The sequence below is a fragment of the Ptychodera flava genome, chromosome 3 (genome assembly GCF_041260155.1).
Source record: "Ptychodera flava strain L36383 chromosome 3, AS_Pfla_20210202, whole genome shotgun sequence".
Taxonomy (NCBI): domain Eukaryota; kingdom Metazoa; phylum Hemichordata; class Enteropneusta; family Ptychoderidae; genus Ptychodera; species Ptychodera flava.
This window is the reverse complement of record NC_091930.1, coordinates 12,761,232-12,781,518: the sequence shown is the minus strand read 5'-3', so window position 1 is coordinate 12,781,518 and position 20,287 is coordinate 12,761,232. Positions and strand designations below refer to the sequence as shown.

At 38.6% G+C, this 20,287-nt stretch overlaps 3 protein-coding genes across 3 annotated transcripts in view; 2 read left to right on the top strand and 1 right to left on the bottom strand.

The window, feature by feature from the left end:
• The window catches only part of LOC139129573 (hormone-sensitive lipase-like), a 377,850-nt gene that overhangs the window by 123,659 nt on the left and 233,904 nt on the right, over window positions 1–20,287 (top strand). The gene's annotated exons all lie outside the window — the stretch shown is intronic.
• LOC139129575 (protein Flattop homolog) lies at window positions 438–4,544 on the bottom strand. Its single transcript, XM_070695219.1, has 4 exons — window positions 4,344–4,544; window positions 3,824–3,886; window positions 1,690–1,944; window positions 438–848 (listed from the first exon to the last, which is right to left on the bottom strand). Exons 1-4 carry the CDS (start codon window positions 4,368–4,370, stop codon window positions 759–761), a joined length of 435 nt encoding a protein of 144 aa, XP_070551320.1. The 5' UTR covers window positions 4,371–4,544; the 3' UTR covers window positions 438–758.
• LOC139129572 (eukaryotic translation initiation factor 3 subunit F-like) lies at window positions 4,964–18,531 on the top strand. The gene is made up of 8 exons (XM_070695215.1): window positions 4,964–5,094; window positions 8,295–8,365; window positions 8,706–8,785; window positions 11,275–11,412; window positions 14,736–14,827; window positions 15,697–15,833; window positions 16,360–16,473; window positions 17,847–18,531. The coding sequence occupies exons 1-8, from the start codon at window positions 4,980–4,982 to the stop codon at window positions 17,934–17,936; spliced, it is 837 nt and encodes a 278-aa protein (XP_070551316.1). The 5' UTR covers window positions 4,964–4,979; the 3' UTR covers window positions 17,937–18,531.

Below are 20,287 nucleotides of genomic sequence, written 5' to 3'. Positions count from 1 at the left end.
TGTTTTCCCACAGCTTGAGTTGTCTGTATTGTCTTGTAGTACAGGTGTTTTCAAATAACGCATTCATTGTCTTCAAGAATGGTTCTATTGAAGAATAAAAAGGACACATCGTGTGTGTGATGGCCGGTACAAACAAACTTAAGTGTTCAAACATATATGGAAATACATATATTTCTGTGCACGTTTTTGCACATGGTTTTGTTTGTACTGTGCTCTTCGGGTTGTTTAGCTGTTAGGCTGTATGTACTGGTAGGTTAGGACATCCACTTTAACCCTTTCACCACCATGGTTTGTCCCAAATCCATTGTTTTCTATGGTAAAGTTGGACCTGTACGCAGGGAACTGGGGTGAAAGGGTTAACTCACAAGGCAAGTTCAATTATAGACCCTTGAGTTTCTTGAGGTCTGTGGTTCAATGAAGACAACCATACAACATAATTATTTGCTCAAAATTTACTAAAATATGACCAAAAAAAAAATCCATGATTGAGTAAGAAAGAATGATGATTACATAGATAATGCAGATGATTCACATGGTGTTGGGTAGTGTACAAACAGTCTGCTGATTGGCCGTAGTTCTTTAACTCCGACAATCTTTGTTGGCAAGATTTAGTAAAGGACAAAGTCACCAACCATACCACTGTTTATCTTTCAATAGATATTGTTTTAGTGTTTATTTAGTTGACTAGATGTTCACAAAATTCATAAAGTGTCTCTGATATTGTGCTGTGAGTGAGTGGTGTGGTTTGTTATTTTTTTTCATTCTGGCTGTGGACTTGCGAGGGCGCTGCCTGTTCTGCTGGGCGGTTTGGCTTCTTCGAGTTCGGCTGCAGGAACAGGTGAAGTGGCCTACAAAGAAAGCAACAAGTGCGTAAATACGAGTAAACTGAACGTGATACAGAACATGTTGTGCACTATGAGCAACCCTGCACTATTGGGCAAATAAAGGCTGCAGTTGAAACAATAATTGTGCCAACCCCTTATAACCCTTTCACCACTGTGGTTTGGCCCAAACTCATATTTGTCAATAGTGATTGTGGACATGTTTACATGGGAAAGGGGTGAACAGGCCAGTCAACTTATTTATTGATTTTGGTATTGATGATGAAAATTATATGAAGTCAAAAACTTCATATCTCGTTTGAAACTAGAGTTTATACAAACAATAACAATTTTGTTGTTAAATGGCAGGGGTTGCAAGACTAATATTTATAAAGTTATTAAAATCATGATAAAAAAAAATAGAATGACTCTCCCTCGACATGTAAGAAATTTAGTGCCAAGAATTTTTTTTGTTACATAGTATTTAAAGAACGTAATTTCACAAAATTTAACCCAGCCAGAGTGGAGTGAATTGTTTTTGAAATGTTGAAAATGGTAGAAAAAGAAGACAAGAAATGATTGATTTGCATAAAACTGCATCAATTTACACCTCACTCTCACCTAACTAACAAGTGCTTTTCATGCTTAAAGGTGCACCCAATCAGTATTTTAGTCTTGGGTTAGAAAGTTCATGAAAATTGTACAAAATTTTGCAAAAAAAAATGATTTTGAACAAAATATATTATGTTAAGGGCAATACCACCTTAAGGCTCAGTACTCTACAAACCTGCTGTGTCTTTCTCGTCAGTCTATATTCAAAAATTGTGTCACAAATATATGGTGATTACACTACACACAGCGTTCATACCTTCTCACAAGACCTTGGTGGCGCTACAGCCTCCTGCATTTGGAGTTCATGATCAAACTTTGTCGTTTCAATCTGCTCGATGGCTTTGTCGGATCTTGCCATGTAGGTGGTCACGTTTCCAGGGATCTTCTTGGGCATGTCCCAGGTTCCGACAAAGCTACCCCATGGCGACTCCTTTGACCTTGGTGCGCCTGGCAGTAGATGACCTCTGTCATTTGCGATGATTTGTGTGTACCCTTCTAGAGATGATGGTCTCTGTGATCAAATGAGGAGAATTTGTCACCATTTATAAATATCATAACATGTGACTGCACATACTTATCTGGAAACACCTACATGTATGTAGTGTAAACAGATTAAGAAATATTCTGTATGGCAATCCTGTTGCATGTCTGTCAGGTCTCCATATATTGTTGTGATTTAAAGGTAGATCACGCCTCAGGTACAGATATTCGGACTCTCAAACTTTTGCAATTCTTTTCTGATATACCCCTTGTGGGTGTTCATTTTAAAGCTCTTGGTGTAAGAAAACTTTTTACTCACTTAGTTTGTTTGAAATTCGAAAATTTTATTTTTCTCCATAGAGTTAACACAGGGATAGCGGCCATTTTGAATTTTAAATATCGGTAAATCTTTGGTTATTTGTTTCTTTAGTACCAAAATTTGCACAGTGAACCCCAGTTTTTATTCTTGATTTTGAAATGGTCGAAAGAATCCTTTGGGAAAGTTTGAGCAAAAGTTTAAGTCTTTCACTTTCGAGGTGCATAATACCTTAAATGAGAAATTCAAATTGAATGATTGGCAAATCCCATGAAAATTTACAGGCTTTCTAACTGTCCTTCACAAAAACATGGTAATGTCATCACAGTCTTTCATCATGCTTTGAATTACAGTTAGAGCAACTTCATGGGTTCTTTGACAAGGAAAGAGAATCAATCACAGTTGTAAGGAATTATATGCTTTAAAAGCCACTGATTGACCTTGTCAGAATTAGAGGTACTTTAAATCTTTGAGTTTTTTCTGTGTGAAATTTCATGAAAATGTATCACTGCTAGTTCCACAACTGCGATCAAACATGTTATTTCTGATGAATCACTGCACAATACAGGACGCATATATTTTGTTTGCATTTGATAAGTGGCAAATCATGGTACTGAAATTGAAATTACATAGCTGTTATCTGCCACTTAAGTGTACATATGTAAATTTAAAAAAAAGAAAAGAATCAAATGCCTCCACTTGGCTTGGAAGAATTGTGCCATAGTGTCAAGGAGTTCAATAGGGTTGTTTGCAAATCATCTCATTCTTTCATTAATATGCAGCAATAAATATTTGTCTGCCAATTTTGATTTATTTTTTTGAAATTACGCATCCAAGTACGACAAAAATACAATGTAATAGGTGACTGCTAATGTTACAGTGAACACTGAAAGACATATAAGCTGCAAAAACAGCCAAGTACGCGCAACACTGAGAAATTTCAGTTAACATTTCAAGCAGCAGGGTCCAATGTCACATGCGTGCAGCTAAATTAAGAGATAAAAATGTAACTGCAAATAGCGCTATTGTAGATCAATGAAGGAATGAGTGAATGAATGGATTGATGAAGTGATGGATTCGGACTCCAAAAAAATGGTAGACTAAATTTTTGCTACAGTCATATGTACAGTGAAACCTCTCTAAACCAAACCCTGTTTAAACTGGAAACCTGTCAATAATGAACCCTTTTCCAAGTCCCATTCCAATAGAAACTCTGTATTAAAAGGACCTCTATAAACCAAACACCTCTCCAAACCGAACAAAATCCTCAGTCCCTGTAGGGTTCGGTGTAGACACAGGTTTTACTGTACACCTATATCGGAAGGTGTTCTAAATATTCACAGCAGTAAGTTGTTAGCCCAATTATTTCAATATGCAGTCAGCTGATTCAAATGTGCAAGATTTATATCAGAGTGCCAAAAAGTAGTATGACAAATAATGAATGCAGACCCTAGCTAACAAAAATTTTATGTGAATGACAAAAGTGGCGTCATACTCATGTAGCTGGATCACATTTCAGTATATCACAAGTTTGACCTTGAAAAGAATTCGTTGGTTGACAGCGGAGATTTTTTTCTATGTATGATGTACTCACCTCTTTATATGTGTGTGGAACTGTCCAGTTTTGTAATTTTTTCGACCCAAATGCATCTTCATACTGTGAATGCAAATAAGAATAACAAATTAATGTATGAAACCTTGCTGAAGGCATTCTTAAAAAATCTTCTTCCAATTTCTGCAGTTTTCAAAACTCTTTTCACACGAAAGTAGTGGTGATCTTCTGCCTCTGCCTTACCATGTTTTCAGAACGGTGTCATAAGCAAGCCAGAACTGTTAACAACTTCCAAAAAATTAGTATATTTTCATGTAAGTTATTTTTTCGACATTGCATGTTGTAAATGTGATTCAATTCTTCTGAGGCTAGCGGAAATGAGAAACCCGTTTTCAAATAATTCCGCACCAAGATATCGTGAGAAAAGTATTCTCTTATCAAATTTGAGTCGTGTTTACAATACTAAATGTAGCTGGAAATATATGAGACTTTGGACGGGGCTCTCCCAATCAGTCTGTGTTCTGAAATTAGAGCCCGCGTTGTTTTCGGCTTCATGTCTTACCTGGTTTGCGCTAAAATGTGTTGCCATGTTGATTAAATATTGTAATCCAAGGTAAAGTGATCGGTAATGTGTAAAATGGACGCAGTTTTCTGTCGATTCCTGCCCTGTTTTGTACAGGTATACGAATCACAGTGTACCTGCCCTTGTTTTGATTCGCTGTGCCTGCCGTGTAAACTGTGTGGTCCCCTTGGTGACAGACCCAAGAACACATATAACGGTGTCTCTGATTGGAGAATGAAATCTCGTTTGGTATGTTTATCTAATCACGCTCTTAATGGGATTTATAAGGTTGACTTGAGTTAAGGATGATAAATTTAGTATAAAAATTGGCATGACAGATACAAACCTGTGTTATTTCACACTAATATCTAATTTCGTGAAATTAAGGAAGCGCTATCGCGAGATTTACTGCAATTATCATTTACTGATTTACAGTGTAGAGATTCAGATTAAGATTTATTAAAAACAATGTACTGTTGAACATATACTCAGAATTTAAATTTAGAAGTTCTTTTAATTACCATTCTAGTTTTTTCATTTATTTTCCTTGTAATATTGGTGAATTCAATACAGAAACCCACAAAGGAAAAGACAAGCTAGAAATATAACGTTAGGGTCAGTACCTCTCTTCACAAAATGGCGGAAACCTCACCGAAAAGGTGCCATGTGCATCCAGTTGTTTTCTTCAGCATATGCGATTCTTACGAGCGAAGAAACGAAGATGCCAAAAGGGTGATCGGCACTTTGTTAGGTAGGTAGTTAGGTGAAGAGAATCCTCCGAATAATATTCATCCTGCGACACGTGAAATTTATACGATATGTCCGAGTCGTCCGATCAACCTGATCCACATGATGATTTTGGTGGATGCTGCTCGAACTCTCTGAGAGTCTGTGGTGCTGTCATGTAGGTCCGTGCATGGGAGAGTATACGAAATGGTTGTGCCTTGATGGTGAAGTTCTGGTCACATTTGCCTACGTCGCTTTTATTACATCCATGGCCACGTAAACCTCAATCGGAGATCCTGTGACATGATTTAATGACCAATATTGGCCATAAAGTGAACCGCTTGATGTGATCTTGATTGTTGGCTTCGAAGCACAGGCGTGATGTTTTCTGGGTAGTTTCTATGAGTGTAGTTTATGCTACGTTCCGTTGTTCTCTTCCGTAGCCTAATCGTGATTAGGCTACGGAAGAGAACAACGGAACGTAGCATAAACTACACTCATAGAAACTACCCAGAAAACATCACGCCTGTGCTTCGAAGCTGTCAATTGACCATGTATATATATGGTGATTGACGCCTGTGTATTGCCAACATACCAAGTAAAATACTTTTCTAGGGTCAAGTATTGTCATTGAGTGTGTTCCTTTGTTTTATTTGAGAACATTTTATTGTGTCCTAAATATCCAAGAACCTGACACCACCGTGTACCAGGGCCTGTGCAAACCTAGCTGCAAAATTGTAGCTCTACGGTGAGGCGGTCGGTGAGTTTTGGTTTTTGCGACCTCGCTCACCAGTAGAGCTACAATGCCGAAGGCCCTATAGCATACAAAATAAGCGCGCCACATATGGTGCGGCATTTTCATGTAAAATCCCACATATTTACTGCATTTGGTCGTACTGATTTATCACTACTGAAGACTAAACACTATACTACACTAACTTTGTCGTTTATGGGGTTTGGTATTAGCACAGACACGTCGATCGCGTTCCATAAACATTGAGCGTGTTTCTGGGAGCCGCCATTACGGGAAGTTGGTTGGCACCATGTGTGGCGCGCTTATTTTGTATGCTACAGGGCCTTCGGCATTGTAGCTCTACTGGTGAGCGAGGTCGCAAAAACCAAAACTCACCGACCGCCTCACCGTAGAGCTACAATTTTGCAGCTAGTGCAAACCCATTGCCACAACAACTTGTCTACATGTGAGTCACAACAGCAATGGAACACTGCGGATCTAGTCAATTGGACCCTATGCCGATTGGACCCAAGTCAATTGGACCCTGTGACTTTCCGCGAGGTTTTACCAAATTATGAACTCATACAATCTATTCGAGCATCGCTTTGGTTTAGTATACGTAGTTTTATGTTTGGAATTCGCTAGCAATTCACTGTTTTAGACGACCACCGTGTGTCAGCCTTGGCTCCCAAAGTACGCCATGCAAATGTACCGTACGTACTGTACTTCACTGTTTAGCACTGTGGGCCGGATTGCAGTCTCCGAGTACTAGCACTGTCAAAGTGAATTTCATTCCACAATTATATAAAGACCAGAGACTGGAATGACAAACCATGCAATACAAGTCTTTGTCACAGTGTTTTTAATGCCGGTCAGTGATACCGGATGTTAGCTGACCAACAAAATGTAAAATGATTAAATAATCTCTATCTCTATCTTTGTGTCAATTGACTTGGGTCCAATCAGCATGGGGTCCAATTGACCAGTTCCCGAACAAGTGCTAATATATTCTCCACCATAATAATTTACTTGGATTGCCAAAGTGCCATAGATGGTGCTTGATAGATAAATAGATAAGTTTATTTCAGTACTGATGGCCTCTGGCCAAAATGTACAAATCAATAAACGTAAATTACAGACTGGTCGCTAGAAATGTACAGAAGACAGCAAAGCAGTAGATAAAATTGTTTATAGTGTCATATCTGAGTTTTGTGGCATAAAAAAACCTCCTAAGTTTCCTCGGTGTATTTGCATTATGAGATGATAAGAGTATCTTAAAGTATCTTAAGAGTATCTTATAAGAGTATGGGGTTCACATCTAGGCCCAGGGCCGGCCAGAACTAATCCGGCAGAATGTGAGAAGATAAGGTAATCTTTGTCCGCGTTCACATTACGTTCAACGCTGTCCTAGCCTAGATCATTTGGTAGTGTCTAGCTAACCGTCTAGCCTAAACTGTAACTGTCCACAACTGAGCCTGCAGCGGGATTTACTGCAGGTCTGCTGCCCATAATCTGGCTAAGTTCTTCGTAAAACATACAGTTCTTTCTTCCCCGACCGCTTGTCCTATCAGAAACTTTTTTGAATTCGGACTTCAAATGTTTCATCTTACGTTTGCATTGATCTGGGCTACGATCAAACCCATGCTCTGACAAATGCTGTGAGATGATATTGTACGCGATTCGATCCCTCGACGTGTCGTCCATCAGATTTTTCACCATATCTTCGTTCCAAATGCCTAAAAGACACTTGATTTCTTCCGTAGCCCAGTTGACTCCTCGACTCGCCATGTCTAAAATGATACTGAATTGTCTAATAGGTCAAAGACTATAATACATGTCAGCTACAGAGGGCGTCAACTGGGACCTGAGTCGGACAAAACGCGTTCACATACGCTGTTCACTGCTCGGCCAGAGACCTGGGTCGGCCACAAACCACCCCTCTCGACTAGGACAGAAATTGTCCGGACAGTGGCGTTCACACCTGTTTTTTGGTCGGCCACGAACCTGGCTAGGACAAGGGCCTAGTCTTTTTTGGCTAATGTGAACGGCCCTCTTATGTCCAAGAGGTGGATGATGTTCTGAGTCAAACGTAAGCCCTTAGAAATGATTCAATTTTGGCTGATTTGTGTCAATAGCAACAAAGTGGCCATACCAAGGTGAGATACAGAAACAGAATGCATGTAAAATGTAAAACATGCCAACTGAATGAGCCTTTAAACGTTATTACATTTAATTTCCCTTATTTCAATCTTCAAAATTTAATATCTTAAACAGCAGTAGTACCGAAAGTAAATGCGACGGCTCTTATTGTTCTGGTGCAAGTTTGTCATACAGGCACCGGGACCAAGTCCATTGTGGTGCAGGGTTTTCTTCGTAAGCTGTGAGTGATAAGGGTACAGAAGGAGTCTTAGTACTGTAGCTGCTGCATATGTCCACTGTCATACATGTAGGACATTCATGGACTCACATAAGCTTGTCTTGTCTGTTTACAGGAACAAATATACATGGTGTGGTTGAAGTAACAAACTGTTTCTCTGTACCTCACAATGAGTCGGAAGATGAAGTAAGTTGTCGTTAGTGTTTGATTCTCACAGAAACTCAACAGCTGATCTTAGCCAAACTGCTCTTCTGCATTTAGTGTGTGAACCATCACATGCAAGCTATTTAAGTGATGTGTAAATGGAGAAATCTGACAAATGATCTTTCATATTTGCACTTTGATTTAACATGCTTGAGCACTTCAGTAATGCCATACAAGCAAAAGGAACTTCTTCACTGAAGAGTTGGAAAAGTGTGTCCTGTGTTTGTCTCTGACATTGTCATGAAAGACTTAGCAAATTTTGGTTGGTGCCTTGTTTTGAGACTTGAATAAGTACAGTAATAAGTAAGTCTTTCATTGATAGGTGGCTGTTGATATGGAATTTGCAAGGAACATGTATGAATTACACAAGAGAGTGAATCCCAATGAAACCATTGTCGGCTGGTGAGTATTGTGACAAACAATTATATAAAAAGCCAGGGCAGATTATGTGACTCTCAAAATCCCGTAATTCTTGCTTTTGTACCTCGCAGATAAAATTACTGTATGTGAAATACAAAGAATTAGACAACTTTACAGCTACAGATATCTATTTATTTTAGGCAGTCTGGTCCTCTGATCCAGTATGCAGGGCTGTCAATGTTTTTCAGAATAGAAGGGTACAAGTGAAAGAACAGGAGGGTACAGCCTCGTGCGGAGCGAAGCGGAGCAAGGCGTGCGCGCAAGCGCACGCGGGGGAGGCCAGGAGGGGGGTGTCCCCCCTCCTGAAGCTGAAGCTTTTCTAATTATTCATCTTCAATTGGTGGCCTGTGGTGGCACTTTTGAGGGCATTTTACTGTCAAGTTTATTATAACTGAAGTATCAAAAGTAACATGAAATTGAATCTTGTGAAATAAATTATGAAAGACAAACAGAAGTATTTCAGAGTTTATATGTTTATTGATACACCAGGTTATTATTATTTGCATATAAATTCTGTTGAATTACAACCTGCTTAATAAAGATCATAATCTGAACCATAATCAGAATCACTGAAGTACTCATCCAAGCCCAAGGCTTGTAGAGCAGTACCAGCTGACAATACCTCAATATCTCAGGCTGATGAAACAGTAGCTTCAGAAAGTACATCTGCAAAAACTATTTCTTCAGATGTAGCTTTAGAAACAACACCTGCAGAAACTATTTCTTAAGAAACAACATCTGCAGAAAGTAATTCAATAATTGTAATACGTTCCCATTCAAAAACAGCTAATCGTATTAGAATTTAAAAAAATCTTGTCCCCACTGCAAAACTGATGTCATAACGTCACGACAAAAAATTCCGATTTACATCTGGTTGATACTGCTGTAATTTTATTTTGTCTGTTTCAAGACCTCTCCTCAGAGTTACCGGCTATGAATTTCCAGTGTGAACATTTACAAATGTAATGGGGTAATACGAGACCACTACCAGAGACAATTTGAGTAGACGCTACGTCATACAAACAATTACATACTCAAGTTTACATCCGCTAATGAAATTGCGTGGCTTCGTTGTCCGTAGGCCTCTCAATCGACAAGATTGAGAATATGCTGATTTGTTTACGTAGTAAATCCTTGCGCGTGAAAGTATACAATCAAATCTTTTCCCCTGATGACTATCTATTCTGATATCCTTCACAGTAGTCCGAGTTTTGTCGAAACCCACGCTGGCCAAGTGGGTCGGCTCACTACATGCATGATATATCCATATTCAAACATGGTTTACCGCCGTACGTGCAAGATACCGCAAAAGTATATAGTCAAACCTAGCCAAAGTTTGTGATTGCCCTAAACATTAAAAAATGTTGGTCTTGGTAAATGATTTTGAAGGATTGGAATACCGATATTTGCTTTTGAGGAAAGATTTCGGATGTCTGAAAATATTTATCGAACTTCAATACTCGGGCCTTCGAAACAACCACAGTACACAGCATGTACTACGGTAAGAATACATTTCACAGAACGGCGGCTTGGTGCAAACAAATTCAGTGGTAGTCAAAACTCACTAAAAATTATGTCAATCCCCACAAAGTTTTTTTTGGGCCGAGTAAACGATTCTTACTGATTGTAAAGAGCGTTCACGATCTGCAAACGGGAAAACAAATCAAAAATTCCAGTTGCTAAATACACGTAATGCTATGGTATTTTGCTCAGACGCGGCGTGAAATCTACATTGCATGCTATACCATTGATGGATTGAAACCCCGATCACTGAAATTCCTCAGGAATATAAAATGATTTACAAATATGAACATTACTTTTATATCCAGAGCTAGTGTAAGCCTCTCGGGGTCTTTTTTTGGACCCATAAATCCAACGTGGCTGTCGTTCTTTTCGTACGATCGTGTACGTCCGAAAACCAATCAGAACACGCAAAGCTTTTTGACAGTACCGATTGAAACCAATCAGAAATCGGCTACCAACGAGCCTTAGGGGCTGCGCCTCTGTAGCACAGCGCGGCCAACGGTAGAATTGGGAAAGCATGACGTATGTAAAGGTTATTGCAGGCCTTGAATAGGGAAAACAGGCGGCGGCAAGACCTGTGTCAGACGGCGATTTGCCGCCGGTGACCGGCTATAATTGACAGCCCTGAGTATGGTGACTCTGTAGTTATATTGTGGATCGTGAAAAAGAATTGTTTCGAGTTTCTTAAGTACAGCAATAAGCCAAAGTGTAAACCTTTCATTTTAGGTATCATCAAAATCATTAACATTTCTGTAATGAAGGCAGCTTTAATTTGAAGAAGTATAGCTGTAGTGATACATAGTATATACTCCTAGTATGTACACTGATACTTGCAGTGATCTCACCATCAACTATGATTTCTTTTACAGATTGCAAATATGTAAAGAAAACTTAAAATTATGATGAGCTTTGATAGCCACTGATAAACTGTTGTCTTTGATTTCCAGGTACGCTACAGGTAACGACATCACAGAGCACTCTGTGCTAATCCATGAATATTACAACAGAGAATGCAGCAACCCGGTTCACATGACAGTGGACACAACACTTCGAGACGGCAAAATTTCAATAAAGGGATGGCAAAGGTACTGATAGGAATCTCTTCGTATATCAAAGTTTACAAGTTAGATCAAGTTTTGTATCCATGTCTATTTTTTGGCTATTTTCTTGTGGTACATCTCTCAGTGTGTTGGGGAAAATATTGGTGGCTTGGTCAACTTTTTAGTTTTAAAGAAACGTGACTGTACAATGTTGACAACCTGAAGCAAGTAGAAATATTGCTTTGGAACAGAGCATATACTTTTGTCTTGTTGACTTCTGGGGTTTTGCCGTCTGTTTAATTTCTATTTACACAAAAGTTGAGAGAACTCTGTCAATGATCATATTTTGATCCACGTAAACAAACTACCTTCTGATCAAGATATATTGTATGAATAGGAGAAAACGAAATATATACATGTAGTTACCATCACCATCACAGAAAAGTTTTCCAGAGAGGGAAATGCTATCATTCCCAATTGTACAATAGATATAGAGACGATATTTATTTCAGTTACATGTGTTGCACATGTTGCATTGTCATTTTACCTGAAGCAGGGTTTTACATCACTTTTTACTTTTGAGAGTCCCTGGGACCCCTGGTGTTAGAAAATGGGAGTCCTACATCAAAATATGGGGGTCCCAATTTATTTCAAAAGAATATTTTATTGTTTATCCATGCCATGGTCTTCACTGTGTTCAGTTAGTGTTATAACACACGGCAAATGGTTGTGCATTTCTTAAAATTATTCTTACATGAAAATTCTAGTTCATACTGAGGTCCCTCATTGATCAATTCAAAGAACACTATTCATAATTGAAATGATCTCATAACTTTAATGACAAGTTCACAAAGTTGTGAAATTTGAACAAGTATTCAAATTTGTCAAATTGACAAGAAGGTAAGTAATTTCATACTCTGAAATGGCACTCACCCAGCAAGTCCAGTAGGTTGAGTTCACACTCTGCCAGCAGCTCCTTCAGCAAATAACCTAGCATTGTTTATGAAGTCAAAATCATCTGTGATGGGGCCAACCAGTTTGATGAACATTAGTCTATTAAGCCTTTGAGGATTGAGTCTATTTCGTGCCCTCTGTTTGATGGCATTTTGTACTGAAAAGCCCCTCTCACATGGGGCAGAGGACACTGGTATGAAAAGAGCAATTTTAGCAAGAATGGCAAGATCAGGATACTCCTCTGTAAAATCAGTTAGCAACAGCTTGATATACATATCAAAATTCAGTGCGTCCCTATGAGATCTTGTGAAGTGTTTGTAAACAAGAAAGTGTGCCCTAGCTCTATCAGCATCAATACCTGGTGTATTGTTATGATGATTCAACAGTTGATCAAGCTGGTTGACCCCATAGTCAGGTAGGTTGGCCAAATTTTCAGGATATCTGTGTGGGTTTAGAATTACATCAAAACATTCCAGAATATGCATCTCATCATCTGGAAATCTGCAATCTAAATTCTGCAGTAGTTTGTTGATATAATTTTCTCGTACACTACAGAAGCTCTGTCTGAGTGGCTGATTGTAAGTGATTTTAATGTTTTTGTATGTGTTTTTCTGACCATTGCCAGGAACATCACCCAAATCATTAAAGACTTCTCTGACAGTGTGTGAATCATTAGTCATTGTATTCAATGTGTCCCTAATAGACTGAACACTTTTTTTGATATGGGATAGGTTGACAGAATCTTTCTGAAATGTAAGGCTCAAAATTCCAATCACAGTAAGGACATCAATCAATAGGGAGTGAATAGCAGAAACAATGAATTGGAGACAAATTCAACAGCCCATCAGCCTTTCCCCTTTTTTGTCACTTGCAAGTGCCAAGCAGCAATTGGCTCAAAACTGATGAAAATCATCTTGACAGCTGATTCAACCGACAACCAGCGAACAGATGTAGGCTCAGTAATTTGTTTCGCCTTTCCATTCAACAGAGTTTGAATTTCTCTAAGTTTGTCATATCTCACACTAGAGTCATTAAAGTATTTATACAATGAATGGATTATATTATGATATTCTTTGCAATATTCAATATTTTTGCCTGCTTGAGAAGCAGCAAGATTCAATCGATGTGCAACACAATGCACTTGAACAAGGTTGGGATTTCTGGCTTTTAATTTTGCACCCAACCCGTTCAAACGACCGGTCATTACGGCCGCCCCGTCTGTTCCCAGTCCATATATTATTTTGTCTACGGCCGCGTCACAGATTTCTTTCCTAGTCAAAATTCAATCAAGGCGTTTTCGATCCCTGCAGCAGTGGCAATTTGCTGGTTACCGAGGAAAGAAACATTCGCCTCGCCATTCTGAATATATCAAACATATGGCAAGTTTCTTATGACGGTTATGTATTGTCACAAGTCTCATCCAACATTATACCGATGAAATCACTTGCATGTATGCTATCAATCAGGGACTTCTCGATCACACGTTGAATACACTCTTCAAACTCCATAACTATCTGCGGAAGTTTGTAATATTCAATGTCTAAGCCGTTCAGATTCTGTAGATGCATGATGTCAGTGAATACATCGCATGGAAGGTCACGTTTAGCGATCAGATAAACAGTACGTAATTGTGCAGCGTACGCCTCGAGTTCGTTTACCCTGCACCTGCCGGTCCTCTGCAGATTTGCGAGCGGTAGTAAATTGTGACCTCAAGCTTAGGATTTTAACACTTGTGAGATGACTTTTCGAGTCCTGATGACGAGTGAGAGTTGAATGTTGAAAATTAGAACAACCTTCCGTGAACGGGCATGTAACATTCGATTTCAAACATACATCGCATTCCATGACGTTTCGCTCTTCAGAATATTGAAGCCATTTAAATCTATTGAGCCAACTTCTGTTGAATGTTCGTAATTTTGCTGACTTGGCCGGGGATCTGATGTATCAGTATCGCATGGCGTAGCTGCTGTTTCGGCCTCGACCAAACCTACATCGTGCTGGTTGCTGCGGCTGTCGAAAAACTTTCGCAGATCGGCTTGTTTTGGGTATTTGACACGACCCGCCATGATGCATATAAACATGTATTGATCGCCGCAAACAAGAAATCGACCAATTAAGAATCAGTTTACATTTGAAAATTTGTTTCCGCGGGTACCATTGGTCATCAAACAGTGGAGGCCAATGCACTACGGAGCATTCTATTAAAGTATGGGGTCGGTAAGGTTTACTGGGATGTGTTTTACGTGTTCAGCGGCTTCGCGAGATATACACCAGCAACAGATATTTCTGCGTCCGAAGGGACGCGTAGTTTAGTTTTTGAGGGGTCCTGGTCCGGTTTTATGCGTAAAGGACGCAGAAATGCGCGTCATGTAAAACCCAGTGAAGTTCATAATGCATTGTTTTTTTCTCTGCAGTCAAACCATGGGTGTACCAGGGAAGACTCAGGGTGTTATCTTTACTCCAGTTTCGGTAGAAGTAGCGTTTTATGAACCTGAAAAAGTGGCAGGTAAGTAGTTTGTTTGTTCTGTCCTGTGCATGCAAAACTTTTCTCTGTTCAAATTATGTATACATATACATTACATGTACTGGTGATTTGTGATCATGATAGGAGAGATTGATGGGATTGCATTTTTTACGATTTCAAATTTTAAATGCATTTCGTGTCACCAGGTAACGGAATTCTTAATATGCTGATATGATGGCATTAAAAGAAAACATGATGAAGAGTTATACTGTATTTTCCAGAACCTATAAAATGGCCCATACAACTGCCAAGATTTTTTCATCTCTGTGCATAGTCTATTTCAAAAAGGAATAAAATTGTGAGGGTGGAAATTATCTTTTCTCTGTCTTGATGAATTTAGAACTGTACCTTTCATGTGCATGTTAAATATAATGTCTCCATAGAAGGTTTTACCAGTCAGTCAATCTAAGTTTAGTGGGTAAAATATCGGTAGTCAGAGTTAAACATTTTTGAATATCATAAAAACCATTCTATTGATTCGACCACCATATTCTTTGCTCAACACGTAGTTTTATTTTACCCTTATTTATTCGACCACAGATGGACATTTGGACTTTCTCAATCACAAACTATTCGACCAGCAAATCATGACAAGCTGTTTTGAACATATTATTTTGGATAAAATACACAGAACAATACAATGTACAGCACAGAATGTCTAAGGCGGGACTTCAGGGAAGTCACCTTTATATGTTTCTTTGTTAATTTTCCAGCAATGCAACCATTTAAAATCGTAATTATTTTTTTTTCAGGTCGAATTGATAGGGATTTTACAGTATTGATTACAGTCATTGTAACTCTTTGCACGTAAAACAAGTCATAATTGCCGTCTGTTTTTTTCTGATTCTCAGTTGACATGTTAATTGAGGGTTTGGTGGCGGGTCGTCGCAATGTCGACGTAGTAAGTGACATCGAGCATGTGAGCAAATCAGCCACTAAACTTCAAGAAATGCTGGGTATTGTCATCGCGTACGTTGATGGTGTCTTGGTAAGTGACTTTGCACTTGGCAGTGTCCCTCCCTCTTCCCAGCATCACCCTCACAAATGGATAAATCTGACCAATGTATGTCAGTATTCGAACACTTGAGAATTCCAAGCCTTTTGTATCTATGTACATTTATCATGTCACAGACAAGTCCCTATCAGTATCCTCCCAATCTTCATTTACACTGAGGGGTTCAAGCTGTCCAACCCTAATTCTCTGTGAACAGGTCCACAATCGCCATTGATAACAAAAAGGTTTTGGTTAAACCATTGTGGTGAGAGGGTGTATGAAGACAGTCAGTAAAATGCTAAGGTAACACAAGCTAAAGAAGGAAGGTGTTGATAAGCTTTACAGCAAAGATAGAAAGAACAAAATTTGATGAAATAGTTAAAACAGCTTCTCATCCATTTTAGAAGCTGTTCATCCAGGTTTTGCTGAGTGATCACCGTCATAATTTGATTAAACAACAGAGATTAACAAACAGTTGATATAGTTTTGATGATCTTGTTTTGTGGTGTTTGTCATGCAGTCCAGTCAGGTTACTCCAGACAACACAATCGGCAGACATCTTCTAGACTTGGTGAATACAGTACCACAACTTGAAGCACATGAATTTGAAGAAATGCTGAACAACAACATGAAGGTGGGTAGCATAACTAAACCCCCACTGTGAATTCTCTACAGATTTACCACTGTCATGTCAATACAAAATAAATGATTGCTCTGCAAACTGAACCTGTTTCCTGCCAGACAGTATCACTTCTCTGTCTGCAGAGTCTGTGAAAAGTGGTCTAGAGCAAAAGAAACATTAGGTATGTCACTCACTGGGCTGTGTCTGTTATAGCAGCTTTAGTCCATAAAGATCATATTTACGGTATCTATGTTTTCAGGGGCCTTCACTTCGTCAATTTCTGGTAGAAATGCTATACATGTTATGCTTCACCAGTTTTAACCAACATGACATGGTGGTGAAATATGAACTTACAGAATAAGGGAAAATTTCTGTCCCATAGACAACCATGATTCTGTAAAATAAGGCACTATTTTAGGTTTTCAGATATGCATATCTCAATGACAGAAGACGGCTATCTCTGACACATGATTTAATTAACCCTTTGAACCCGGCTCGGACAGGATTATCCGATGACGTCATAGAGTACCAGGGGGTCAGGGTGCAAAGGGTTAATGCGATATGCAAATGGTCCATCTCCACAGTTGAAATTATACAAATTCTAACATGCATGGTAGATGAGGTGTTCAAACCCAGCTTTATTATGTGTTCAGAAAATGTCATGAAGCCAACCAATCTCTATCTAACCAAATGGTGCACAGTAAGTGAGGCTACCCACAATTCTCCGTGATCTATACACACGGAGATCACTCACTGAACTGGAGCATATTTCTTCTGTACACAGAACAACTTGGTCCATATTTCAAAATTCTGGCAACATAGTTCTGATAATAATAATTTTCTGATTTCTCACTGTGAATAATGAGAAGATCAACCCCTTTTCCGTGGAGGAGATAACTGTAGCAATTTTGTAATTTTGTCTACATAGATTTTTGACAGCCATACACAACATTTTCAAGGAAACTAAGGGAATAAGTTCCATCTGTGTTGGCAAAAGAAAGGGTATTGATTTTTTTTAATGTTCGTAACAAAGGAAATTTGCATTTCTGACAGGTGGTATGATGAGACCATCTTAGTTGCTGATAACTTTATCTTGAAAAGTGTGCAATTTTTAGCACCTCCAAACATCGACTTCTCATTCAAGTTACTCTTGAATTTTAAACATTATCAATAATTTTGGAACATAGTTTTAAAAAATAATCCTGAACTTAATTGCAAGTTAAAATTGTTAAGAAACTGATAAAATTGAAAGAGCCTTTAGCAAAAAATATCTGAGTGAACAAATCATGGGGAATTGTGGGTAGCCTCACTTACTGTGTGGTGTCAGACAATTTAAGACTACACAAAAAACCCTATGTAACAGTGAAAATCTTGTTTTCTTTCAGGACCTTCTGATGGTTGTGTATTTATCCAATCTTGTCAGCACACAGCTGCAGCTCAACGAGAAAGTCAACATGTTAGAGAGCACTAAATAATCATATCGACCTAGATCAAACAGAAAAACTTTCACCCAAATTTTGCCTTTCACTTTACCCCCTTACTTGTATTTTTTGTGACAATTCACACAGGACATACGGAGCTTTCTCTGCTTTATAGTGAGAAATTATATCAGCAACTTTACCATATCCTTTGAAGGACAAACGTGCAGTGAGGCCGTGAAACATGACACAATAAGACCAGGATTACTTCATTCAAGCATAGGTTTCAATGCTGACACTGTTGTGACCTATGCCCTGTCACGGTCATAATGTTGTATTATTTATGTGGTGATATTATACATGCTAGAATATCAAACACATAATGTATAACATCCTGTCAGTCGAATTGTTTGCCAGTGTAACTTTCTAAGTCTCAATCATACTGGTTTTGAGTTTCCCATTGACCTCTGACCTTTCAAATCTGAGTCACACCAGCTCCATCGAAAGTGCTCTGTAACCTATACAGTGTATTCGATTCTCCTCAAAAACATCAGCTGTGCTGTATTGAAGTTTTGTGTTCCTGAAGAACTGTTGAAACTGTGTCGTCCAAGTTACTCGAACAGAAAGTGGTAATTAAAATATTCCAAACCAATTTTGTTTCGCTTGTCTCATGGTATAGATTTCATAGTTTTCAGTTTGAAAGACTGACAGTCGGATAACCAATAGACAGTAGCTACTGTCTATGGATAACCTGACGTACAACAAAACCAAAACTTTTCATCTGTGCTTGGTGGGTGGTGGTGGTGGTGGTGGGGGGGGGGGGTGGGGGGTTGTACTTTCTTTGCATTGCACCACTGTTGTAGCATATAGCCTGTTGGTATCGATGGAATTTTCAGGAACACTTTGCCATGCTGCAGTTGCCAATGACAAAATTTTCAGTATGGTGCACTAACCATGCTGGCTGACATGTCACACCAGTGAACTCTGGACAATTCCTTTGTCTGCCTTCAAGGGTTAACAACATGAAATTTGTACATTTCCAACCATGCATAGTGCAAATAAAGTTTTTCTAGATGCTCTGAGAAAAGTAGACCATTAGGTCTTCATAGGGGCATATAATGGGTATAAGGTCTTTAAAACTACATCTATAGGTTATTAGCCCTTTATGGGGGCATACATTGGGTATAAGGTCTTTAGGGGGCATATATAATGGATATTTAAGCAATAAATCACAGCTAATGCAGTGGATCTGATTGGACATTTCACGTACATTCATGACATTTAGGTTGCTATGAACTGATGAAAGTTAAATGATCACGACGCATGATACTGGGTCATTTGCATATTGAATTAACTTCTATATATCAAAGCAAAATGCACAAAGTCTAATCATACTACTGGGGACATTGGTAAAACATAGATTTACTTAGGCTGAGAGTTAAATGAGCAGACTTCTAAGATATGCTAGTTGTGCTTTCAGTTATGTTACAAGTTTAATGAGCATGAAGTAATGATTATTTGCTCATTGGATCAGTTGTAATTGGGTCATACATTACACCCCAAATGCACTGAAATTAAACAAACATCAAAACAATAATAATAATAATGGGTTCTTATATAGAGCGCACGTATCCACAAGTTCATGGATTAAATCACTTTTCAATTATTATTACCCCTGGTCACTGGACCTAATATGATACCACTCAACTCCCTGGGGAGCAAACATCAAAATACACTAGTCATATCTAGATTTAGTTGTGCAAAGGTTCAAAAGGACATGACATGTTGATTACTACTCATTTGCATATAAAATGCATTTCACTTATTAGGCCATATGTTTAACCCGAATGAACTGAATTTGTTTTCACTTCTGCGATACATTCATTGTTCTGACTCAGATTTAGTTACACTGAGATCGATAAGTGGAACACGTGATATGTTGCTCATTTGCATATTGAACATTTCGGTAATTGGAAAATACAATGAATGCACTGACTTTGATTACATGATTATTAGTAAATTCGCATGTTTAATTAATTAATTAATGTAATAAGACGATATATCAAAAGGGTGTGATTAGCGTACAAAATGTACATACACAATGGTCTGTCCTACCAGCAATATTGTAATTCCTGGGGTTTTATGACCACCTGAAGTTCTGCCGGATTTTCACAGTCCCCTCGCTAATTGTCTTTCTGAAAGACTGAGGGACTCCTAGAATTCATCAAGTCCCTCCTCTCAAGTTAAACATCGCAAAGCTCTTTGAGATGCAAGCTTTGATAAATCTTGTAAATTGGAAACAAAAAAGTGTTAAAGCCCCAATTACTGCTAATTTTATGCATCATTGTCATTATTACATCAAACCAAAGTTGGTTCTTGTAAATGTACCAACGGAAGGAAAAATATAC

Bases quoted from the DNA above. Each gene is read 5' to 3' on its own strand.
- LOC139129572 (XM_070695215.1), top strand. From the start codon at position 4,980: ATGGCGGAAACCTCACCGAAAAGGTGCCATGTGCATCCAGTTGTTTTC. The intron at 5,095-8,294 runs GTAGGTAGTTAG...GTCTGTTTACAG, and splicing joins GGTGATCGGCACTTTGTTAG to GAACAAATATACATGGTGTG. The intron at 11,413-14,735 runs GTACTGATAGGA...TTTTCTCTGCAG, and splicing joins TCAATAAAGGGATGGCAAAG to TCAAACCATGGGTGTACCAG.
- LOC139129575 (XM_070695219.1), bottom strand. From the start codon at position 4,370: ATGGCAACACATTTTAGCGCAAACCAG. The intron at 3,887-4,343 runs GTAAGACATGAA...TTGCATTCACAG, and splicing joins CACATTTTAGCGCAAACCAG to TATGAAGATGCATTTGGGTC. The intron at 849-1,689 runs GTATGAACGCTG...CTTTCTTTGTAG, and splicing joins CACCAAGGTCTTGTGAGAAG to GCCACTTCACCTGTTCCTGC.